The sequence below is a fragment of the Sceloporus undulatus genome, chromosome 2 (genome assembly GCF_019175285.1).
Source record: "Sceloporus undulatus isolate JIND9_A2432 ecotype Alabama chromosome 2, SceUnd_v1.1, whole genome shotgun sequence".
Taxonomy (NCBI): domain Eukaryota; kingdom Metazoa; phylum Chordata; class Lepidosauria; order Squamata; family Phrynosomatidae; genus Sceloporus; species Sceloporus undulatus.
Window position 1 is genome coordinate 330,389,383 of NC_056523.1, and position 11,105 is coordinate 330,400,487.

Consider the following 11,105-nt stretch of genomic DNA (forward strand, 5'->3'; position numbering starts at 1 on the left):
GTTCCAGAGGCCTATTCCAGGAGAATCAGTTGACCCACTGGGATATTCTTGTGCCCCCACCTAAAAAGGGGAGAAAATAGGGGTGAGGACTGGGGGGGGGGCTAACAGGGCTAACAACATGACTTAGGTCAAGTAATGGCAACAATGGCTCTACTTTCTCAGGAATATTTGCTCACTTGTGAATTTCTCCCAAAATGCTTTTCTCATATAATGGGTCCTTTGTGTTCACTGGGGTGTGGTTCCAGTACCCCGTATGGATACCAAAATCCATGGATGTTCAAGTTCCATTAAATAAAAATATATAGTAAAATGTTGTCCCTTATATAAAATGGGAAAATCAAGGATTGCTTTTGGCAATTTATACTTTTAAAAAATATTTTCAAATCATAGATGGTTGAATCTGTGCATAAATAATCCGTGGATATGGAGGACTGACTGTATAACCAAATTCAAAAAAGAAGTGCAGGCTTATCCTTTGGCTTATTCTTTATCTTTGTAGGAGGTCTAACTAAAACTCTCATCCTCTAACATAGTACACTTCATTTATAAAATATACAATGGGGCTATTAAATTTTCCTGAGATTAATTATTTTTCCATTCATGATTTGATAAAAATCATAATTACTACTCAATCATCCCATTTTTGAACACATTCCACAGCATTTAAACCCCTTTTAGAACCAACTTCAGCTGTACAAAACTCTCCTTTCATTCCCAAGAGTGTTTAATGCTCAAAGAAAGGACATTCTTGAAACTGAGCTGGGATTGTTATTATTCCAACAAGAGCTCAAAAACCATATGAACTGTCTGGAAGGTTACTGAGAAGCCAAAATATTACAAAAGCAAACTTCTGAAAAGAAAAACGAGGAGGAAAATGCCAAAGGGAAAGCCTTTAATTGTCTGGCATGTACATCTATATCTACTGCTCTGGGTCTGGCAGGACCTTTTACTTGAGGAGACAACTCAACTCGAGCAGGAAACTGCTCATCCATTATATATGCTATTGTTTTAATGTTCATTTGTAAGCTTCATTCAGATTGAAATACGTAAAATAAAAATAAGGAGCACATTTAAGATCCATTGATTTTGTTTGTTCTGCTGATGAGTCTGTTAGTCTTAAAGGTGCTGCTAGACTCCTTTCCTGACTCTTTTTAGTTCCTGAAAAACCATATACTGACAAAGATGATCAGCCATGAATGTTAAGGAAAATGCAACATGGGATATACAGTAATAGAAATAAAATATGTATGTGAAAGTCACAATGACTAAGCAAGAGCAATTAAGAAGCTACACAGGTGAAAAAGCTAATGTAATTTAGAAGTCTTGAAAGTCAAGGACAGAATTATAGAATGTACAATTGGAAACACCTGAGATTCATTAACTGTACAAGGTAAAATGATGAAATACTTGGGTTGGTCTTCAGTGTGGGTTGAACTATGTGAACCAATCAAAATGAATGTACACACCCACTGGGTGGAAACTGACTAGTGGGTGGTGATTAACAATGGCTATAATAATTGCAATGTTTGCCAATGTTTTGTGTGGGTAGTTGGAGTAGTTTGGGGATATTGTGGAGTATTGGAGATTGTAGAGATTGTGATTTGTAGGGCATATAGTATATGTATATAGTAGAATAAAGTCGATCTTTTATATAAGACTACTGAGTTGTCTGGTGTCTTGAGTGAAGATACAAGAGCCAGCAGAATCCTGGAGAAGTTTGGAGACATCTGAGGAAGAAGAGTGAGAAGGCTTGGAGAGCTTGTCAGGGTCTTCAGCCTATTCTCTGAAACTCTGCTGCTTGGAAGAAAAGCATTAACCACTGATCAAAGCTGGTCAGCTCTGCTGCATAACAAGGTGAGGATTTAGAGCCAGAGGTGAAGAGCTACAACTCCCATCATCCCTGACAATGAATTTGTCTAATCACTTTTTAAAGTATCTACGCCAATGGCTGCTGTCCTATCTTGACTTCTCAGCAAACCGTGCATGAATAAAAAAAGGTATAATTCAGATACTAAACTCTTTGTTGCTATTAGAAAATGTACCTTGTTCGGGCCATGACGTTGTTCTTTTTGGGTTGCTGGTTGACTGGGCTCCCCATGTTACCATTTTTCAGAGACCCCTTCCGAGCCAACTCTCTCTGTTTCTCTGCAGAAGAAAAGCAGACATTAAAACACAAGTTAACGGTGCTCTTTCTCCTTTCAAAGCTGATTAATTATATAGCAAGGGTAGCCAAAAATGATGGGTTCTTTTCACTGAAAGATGCTTTGAAAATGGGAATGGCATTCTCAATCTTCACTTGTCATTCTTGATGTCAATTTGGTTTGAAGTACAGATTCTGGTAACAAAAGAAGCTTGCAAACTCATGTGAAACATCCTGATTGAAATTTTTGATTCTTGAACATGAGCTCCACTATGTTCCACTGTGAACAAAAGAAAGGTTTGTCTTGACATCTAAAGCATGGTATTTGTGAAACAATCCTTTTACATCTATTAAAATTAGAATAAAATGGGGAAAGAGCAGGGCTGGCTTGTCCATATAGGCGACCTAGGCAGTTGCCTAGGGCACAAAACTTGAGGGGGGCGGAGGGGGCAGAGTGGCAAGGAGGTAAAATAGAGCCAGGCAGAGAGAGACTTTGCATGGGCCCTGGAACAGGCCTCTTGTGTGCTGAAAAGGGGGTGTTCTGGGAACATGATAGTTCCCAGAATGCATTTTACTGCACGGAGGAACGCCGCAGCTGCCACTGGCCGTTCCAATCGCATCCCCGCTCCGTTCCAGGGGGCGCAATTTGAGAGAACGCTTTTGAACAGTTCTCCCAAATCATGCCCCCTGGAACGGAGCAGGGATGTGATTGGAACGTCCGGGGACAGCTGCGGCGTTCCTCCGTGTAGTAAAATGCTTTCTGGGGACCATTATGTTCCCAGAACACCCCCTTTTCAGCATACAACGGGCCCGTTCCAGGGCCCGTGCAATGAAGTTAGAGACGGAGGGAGGGAGGGAGCAGAGGATGAGGCGACCAGTAGCTAGCAGCAGGGAGAGAACTACTTGGAGCAGCAGATAAAGAGCTGCTTGGAGCAGCTGCAAAAGGTGCTTGACTGGAGGAGGTAAGGGCCAAGGGCTCTCTGCCTGGTGTTGGTGGTGTGGGCCTTCCAGTCTGCATCCACACTGGAGAGATAACCCGGTTTGGCACCGCTTTAACTCGTTTCTGGCTCAAGGCTATGGAATTCTGGGAGTTGGGCCCACAATACTCCAATTCCCAGAATGCCATAGCCTTAAGCCAGGATGCTTAAAAGCAGTGCCAAACCGAGTGATTTCTCCAATGTAAATGCAGCCTAAGTCTGTCTCTCTCTGGCATGCTCCCCTCCCCTCCTGGGAGTTGGAGTTTGTTTTTGGCCTGGGCCCTTCTTATTTCTCTTCCTCCTGCTCCTCCGCTTCTTCCTCCCCTCTTCTTTTTTAATCTTCTTTTTCCTATTCTCCTTCTTCTTTCTCCTCCTTTTCTTCTTTCTCCTCTTCTTTTTATTTCTCTCCCTCATCCTTTTCCTCCTCCTCCGTCCTACAATTTGCCTTCCATTTTGTCCTACATCATGTCCTACATTTTCCCTACACTTTGAGGTGCTACTGGTGTTGTGTGTGCGCCAAAATATTTCTCGCCTAGGGTGGCCAAATACCTACAGCCGGCCCTGGGAAAGAGGTTAGTTTCTGCTGTGATTTTGACAGCTACTGGGAAGTGCTCTCAACAATTTTAAGGATGGGGAATGATTTGACCTGAAGGCTACATGTGACCCCTACCTCTCCAATGAAATCACTATGGTGGGTACAGGGTGACCAGATGCCATACCCACAAAAGAGAACAAGGCACCACAACATGTAGGGCATTACAAAATAGATGCTCAAAACACTGATATAAATATACATTCATTTCATGTGGTTTATTTATAGCTATATTACATATACCATATTTTATTATGTACTCAGCTGTATTTTTCTGATGAACTTATTTTCATTAAAATGCCTTGTCAGCTTGTTGTTGTGTGCTTTCAAATCATTTCCTACTTATAGTGACCCTTAGGTCCTCTGGGAAAAACCTACTGCAGCCGATAAAGCCCAGACTGTCAGCAGTTACCCAGAGGGCCTTTTCATCTACCGCTCCCCAACTATGGCCTGTCGGAGGAGATCCAACATATTACAGTACTACACTTGATGGCTTTAAAAAGGCCATCAAGATGGATCTCTTCTGACAGGCCTTCCCTGAATAATACACTCGATCACCCCACTGATACTATCCTGTGATTTCCTCCTACTGGTTATCTAAGATATCCACCTCTTGATTGGTTTTATCAAATCCTTTTAATTACTGATTTTATTTTTTATTATTATATTAGAAATTATGTTACATATGTAAGGAGGGAAGGGGGGATTTATTTATACTGTATAAATCACTTGAGTTATTTGTATTTTATTTGTGTATTGGATTTTATTATTGTATTGCATTTTACTGTGACTGTAAGCCGCCTCGATCCTATGGGAAGAGGCGGGATATAAATAAAATTTGTTGTTGTTGTTATTATTATTATTAACCTTATTATTATTATTAACCTATCATAGGTTTTTCTTGGTAAGTTTCTTCAGAGGGGCTTTGCTACTGGCATCGTTTGAGGCTGAGAGAGTGTGACTTGCCCAAAGTCACCCAGTGGCCAAATCAGGATTCAAACCCTGACTTCCTGGTGTCCTGGTCCAGTGCTCAAACCATTACACCATGCTGGCCCTCAATGTGAAGTATATTTATAGAACTCTGAGAAAGACAAATGCTTAAAATTGTACTTTACTAGCAACAAATCCTTGAGTGAATCGCCATTTCAATTTTCCTTTCTTTTGTCTATTGCACTGAAATAAAAGGGGGGGGGAACCATTTCAACATGTGCACTGCCTAACACATTTGCTGTTCTTTTCCTCTCTAAGAAACAAATGCACTCTGAATTCTGGGGGCAAGTTTTGTCTTCTGCTGCTCCTAGGAAAAAGAACTTTAGAAGGGTTCAGCAAGGACAAGCTTCCAAGCAGACACATTTCTTGAAGGGGAACAGTTGTGTTACTCAATGGGCTTGTCATGCTCAAAATGGAGGACATTTTAGAATTCCTCCACACAGAAGGTTGAAATGTAGGATTTACCGTGGAAAAAGAGGACATCTGGTCACCCAGTGCAGGGAATTTATTTTTTTTTTACTGTGAAAATGGCCCATATACCTTCTCTGAGAGGCTAATTACTCTCCTGGAATACTTCTGGAAGCAATAGTAGTCTTTGGGTATAAACAGTGCTTCAGGAATGTTTCCAGGGGTACTATTACTCTTGCTGTATGGAACCTCTTTTAAAAGTGAAAGGATAGGCACAAAGGTTAGTCTTTGCCACCATGGTGATTTCAGCAGCAGCCGGATGCAGCTCTTAGCATGTCTCCTCTGTGTGTGTGTGTGTTGGGGGGGAAGGTCAGGAGGAGAATCTGTTCCACTATCTTGGTGTATATCTTTCAAAATTCAATGCCCTCAAACATGTATATTTGAAAGAAGTATGGAAGAAGTGTGTCCCATGCCCCCAGAGAGTAAAATGTCACAAGTCTGTGTGTGCCAGATAGCACAGGCTTACAATTTGATTCTGGGTGTTTAGCCAAGCCGACTCAAAATATAAGACAAAGGCCTGTTACAGACTGCCAAAATAAAGCTGCTTCGGGTCTCTTTGGAGGTATGCTATTTAAATGATGCATGGGTCCTAAGAGTCTGGAGGTCGCACCAAAGCCACACACCATTCCTAAGCACTGGAGGGCAGCTTTGGTGCAGCTTCCGGATTCTTAGCATGCATGCATCATTTAAACAGCATACCTCCAAAGAGACCCGAAGCAGCTTTATTTTGGCAGTCTGTAACAGGTCAAAGTAAGGTAAATACAGACAAGTGTTCCCGCGTGAGAGAAAAAATAATTATCTGAAAAGGTCTAATAGATACCGTAGTTCTTAACCATGTTGAGTCATACATGATGCTATCAACTGTGCACTTGCAATATTTAATGGTGTCCAGTTAATGTCTACTGTGACCGGAAAAGCAGCCGTCTTGTACAATAAGATGAGTCAAAAGGCGTATAAAATCTCATTTCCAATTGAATAAATGGTCTATCAAAGGCTTGTCTAATTGGCTGAGGACAAAAGACCAGCAAAACTCGTCATGCATTGGCTGATAACAGAAAACCAGGAAAAAGTCATTCCTGATAAGTGGATGTGTAGATATACTAGGTAAGATGACACTAGACCAGATAAAGCCAAATGGTCTCTTGACCACTTCGGCCACTGCACTATGGCTGTGTATAAACAGTTACATCTACAATGCTGTTCCAGAGATAAGTACCATGCCTGAGAATCCTGGTAATAGTTCCTTTCCAATATAAACCTGTATGACTGCTTCTTAGTGATGTTTCCTAAGATGAATATGGTGTTCCAATATGATGTAAGAGGTTTGATTCCTTACATACAATAGGTAAGAATGTGCCTATACTGATATGTCTGTCATCCTCCTCAAGGGAAGTGAAAATACATGTACATGTTTCTGTTTTGATAATGTAAAGAAATAGCTTAATAAATTTTACCTTTTCTTTCATGCTTATTTCCCCATGTCAAATATTCTGAAATTCCAATGCTTCTTAAGGGGAATGTTATGTGTAGCTGTTAGGAGAATACTATTGTCCCTATTTTGTAAGCTCAGGTGACATAGCTGGTGGACTTTAGGGAATTCCTAACATATACAGACTGACGGACCTGATAATCCTTTAAATAAAGAGAGAGAGGGGTGAAGGAACCACACCTGTGTCAGCAGCCCTCAAAGAAATTGCTCACCCATTATATACTCCATTGTTTCAATCTTCATTCATAAGCTATATTGGGACAGAAATACTTAAAAATAACTACACTTCATAAGCTCCTTCCCCTATGGACAAAATGCCCCACTCCAGCACTAAGTTGCCAGTTTCAGGGAAATTTCACATGATAGTCTCATACATGGAGACGATTTGTACCATTTACAAACATACATTACTGTACTAGCACTCCACTTTCTCCAATATTTTCCACACAACTATTAAATTGATTTGTTCTACCACACACATGTGTGCAACATTTAAGATTGCGGAGCTTGATGATTACGCAAGCAGCTAAAAATGGAATAGAAAACCTAAACATGAGTTGGGTGGAGAGAAACACAGCATCCTGTTCTCACAGTTGTTCTGTTTAGTTAGTTTGCAGCAGCAGGAGAGGGAGGTGAAAGGAAGGGCAACCCAAGGCTTCAGGGAATTAAAATGCTTTTTGCTTGTCTCCAACATGCGGTGGGGAGGGGGTGCGGGGGAGAGAAGATGGTGAAAGTCTGGTCTCCCCCACCATCTTTGCTAGAGATTTAAAGGCTTTCTCTTGGAGAAGTACAGTAATTTTCAGCCTGATGGCCAGTGCAGTAGCTTCAGCCATGGGAAAAGAAAGCTTCCTCATTGTGTCTGCCATCCAAAGGCTGTCAAGAACAGCTATTTGCTATTGTGTGGATTTCCACTTGCAAGCCTGCTGACAGTCTTCCCTGTACCCCTCCTGGGTCACATCCTGTAAGGTCAAACTATTTGTTCCAGCTCAAGCAGAAGCAAATCATGCTTAAAAGACAGCAAGCTGGATTCAACTATGCACCAGCCAGATTTAGAGCAAAGACACATGTGTTGTAGGTGACTAGTTCAGATCTTACTTGCAGCAAGCAAGGTTATTCAGCTGACCCTCCACATCTGCAGCTTTGACTTCTGCGGATTTGATTACTTGTGGATTTGATTCATATGTTCTCTCTAGAAATCTCTAGGTCCTCCAGAGCAATTCTGCCAGAAGTTGACCATAGAGTCAGGGCTGGCTTATTCATATAGGTGAACTAGGCAGCTGCCTAGGGTGACAAAATTTTGAACGATTACAGGAACAACTAGGAGTGATCATATTACACCTATATTGAAATCACTCCACTGGCTGCCTATTCGTTTCCGGGCACAGTACAAGGTGTTGGTCGTTACCTTTAAAGCCCTCCATGGCTTGGGCCCAATCTACTTAAGGGATCGCCTCCTTCCGTACAATCTGCCCCGTACCCTCAGATCCTCTGGGAGGAATTTGTTGCAGTCCATAAAGACCAGATTGACGGCAACCTCCCAGAGGACTTTCCGCGATCGCTCCCACTTTATAGAATGGCCTGCTGGACGAGATCCATCAAATTCCAACCCTGAGAGCTTCCAGAAAGCTGTCAAGACGGATCTCTTCTGGCAGGCCTTCCCGGAATAGAACCCGGCCATGTAACTCCCCCCCCAGACATATATAAGCGAAGACTCGACTCACCGTTATTTTATAATCGTACTGTTTTTAGATTTTATCATTTGTAATTTTAATGCATAGAACTGTTTAATCCTTTTTTAAGGGGGGGAATTGTATATATTGTATTTTTTAAAAAGGTTTACACTGCTTTGATTGTGGTAACAAAAAGCGGGATATAAATTAAAGTTTTATTTATTTATTTATTTATTTATAAATTTGGTGGCGGCTTGGTGGCTTTTTTTTGTATAATTCTTTGCGTAATTAAACAATATTAAAGTGAAAACGCATTACAGCAAGTGACGTTATGGCAAGCTACCGTATGACAGATTCTGTGTACAATGGCCAAAAGATAAATGTGCACCCCCCTGTGTCTGTGGTATGGTCACATGGTACATCATCCGCCTTCCGCATGCGCCTGGAATGTAACCTCAAGGTCAACAGCCCCCTCTCCTCTCGCCAGCCACCTGCCTTACCTTTGGTGCCACAACATGAGACGCCAATCGTCACTCGTCTTGAGTTTACTGTTTACAACAAACAAAGTGATTTGATTTTGAATGTTTGCCTAGAACGTTTAATACTGTGTTGTATTCTTACGACAAGTTTTAAACTAAGTAAAGAAGAAGTTTTAGTTGTTTAGGTGAGTACTCTATTTATTATTACATATCTTAGGGGATGGGGGCACACAGCCACCTTGTACCCTATGTCTTTTATCATTACATAATCAGAAATCAGAAAGAGAATATTGCTCTATAAAAGGCAATAAATTAGGCTACAGAGATAATACAAGCATAATACAAGCAGAAGGCTAAAACTTTAACAAAAGGAAACGAACTACTTATATTGACTATACACTCCAACCTATACATAAAATATTCAAAGAATGTTGTTAAATAGCAAAACACAATTGTAACAACCTGTCATCTCACCTACTTGTCTAACCTAACCTACTTAGTAAATGGGCTTTTTTTACTCTCGTATAAAAAAAAATCTTTAAACTTATGTCAAAAATGATTTTATAGTTTTCAAACACAACTTAAATAGTACAGCTTTTTAAAATTTGTATTGTTTTTTTTAGTTTAAGTAATAAAACCGATCTCAATTACGTACAATTAAAAAGACCAAACCTTTATTGCTTAAATGTCACAGCAATAAAAAGTGTTTAACTTGCAAAAACCTAATTGGCTTTTTGACTAATCTCAATACTGTAACGAGAGACTGGAACCTACGTTTTATGTCATGTTTTACTTTAGCAAACAAAACAGTGGAAATCAAGGGGTGAAAATAATTATGAGGGGCGACTGGGGGTACCCAAATATTTCTTGCCCAGGGTGCCAAATACCTAGAGCTGGCCCTGCATGAGTTGTGCTGGAGAATGTAGAGGTTCCTAGAGAAACACTTCTCTGGGCATTTGTAGACCCTCTAGCATAATTCTATGATTAATGCCTGGCAGATGTTGATGACAGAGTTGCACTGGAGGACCTGGGGATTCCTAGAGAGGTGTTCTCTCAGGTCAAAAGAATAGTAGTTTTCTGTGGTTTTCTAGGCTATATGACTGCATTCTGCAAGAGTTTATTCCCGATGTTTCGCCTGCATCTGCTGCTGGCACCTTCAGAGAGTGGTGGCATGGAAGTTTGGGGGTCTGTACACACACACACGTGTATGACCCTTGGTTGAGAGGAAGTGATTTACATGTTAATCTTGCCCTTTTCACAACTGTCAGTTCAGAATGCATAGGGAGGCAATTGAAATCTACAAACATCTGACAACTTCAAGGTGAAAGAAGAAACACTGAAAGTAAACAAAGTTTGGCTACCAGACCTGAAGAAACACCAAAATCAAGACTCAGTCATGCAAATGACCAACACACATCCACCAATTCTGTATTATCTGCCAGCGTAGGAGGCAGGTTAGCTATAAACTACTGCCCAACTTCTTTCTTTTAAGAAGTTTTACCTAAGCTTTTTAAAAAATCTACCGTAATTGTTTTAACAAGACACAGCCTACATAAGAGTTCACGGCTAAACAAAAACATGTTACTGGGGACTTGTGGCTGAAAGCTCCTCCTTCCTGGTCACCTTCTGGAAGTCCCTCGAGGTGCAAAATCTGCTCAAGCACTAAGTTGGGTAAAGGGTGTTTTACCAACTGCAACATATTTTAATTTGCTACTTGGCAGACAAGCCAGAAGGTAAGAACTGAGCCTCTGATGAGTAGTAAGGCTCACTCTTATTGAGATTCAATTTAAACATATTCAATTACGGATTTATGTACTAGAGTCCAACTGTGGAGGAAGAGATTACTCAGTAACTTGAACCATTTTCAGTTTGCTCCAGGGGGAGGCAACCTGGTGCTAACACAGATGTGTAAAACTCCTGTACATTCCAGCAAGCACAGCTAAGGGTCAGGCGGGCTTGTGGGGTGTGTAGGCTGAAGCCTTTGGAAGGCACTAGGCTGCCCCTCTAGTCAAATATAATTCAGTCACCTGCAAAACATTAAAAGCCTGCTATTGCAATCTCCTCTCCAACACACGTTAATGAATTTAGGCTGGACTAGTGGGGAAAGATTTCCATTTCTGGATATCTATGGAAAAAAATAAACTGCAGTAGCAAAGCCACTTTCTGAAAGGCTGATTAGTCAGTCCAAGTTTCTTGAGAAGAAATTAAAATCCCCTTTAGTGTGCAGCTGAGGAATCAGTCATAGATTGGTATTTAGGGAAATTATGTTGCTTCATTTTTCTTCAGGCTTCTTATTGCTT

The 11,105-nt window shown here is 40.9% G+C and overlaps 2 protein-coding genes across 6 annotated transcripts in view; both read right to left on the minus strand.

Moving 5' to 3' along the window:
- LOC121924166 (myogenesis-regulating glycosidase-like) overlaps positions 1-11,105 on the minus strand; it is a 718,305-nt gene that overhangs the window by 102,120 nt on the left and 605,080 nt on the right. The gene's annotated exons all lie outside the window — the stretch shown is intronic.
- Positions 1-11,105, minus strand: part of FAM219A (family with sequence similarity 219 member A) — a 90,100-nt gene that overhangs the window by 13,714 nt on the left and 65,281 nt on the right. For both annotated transcript variants that reach the window (XM_042455359.1, XM_042455358.1), the window contains exon 3: positions 2,043-2,145. In XM_042455359.1, the coding sequence (XP_042311293.1) occupies positions 2,043-2,145 (103 nt within the window). The remainder of the gene's footprint in view (positions 1-2,042; positions 2,146-11,105) is intronic.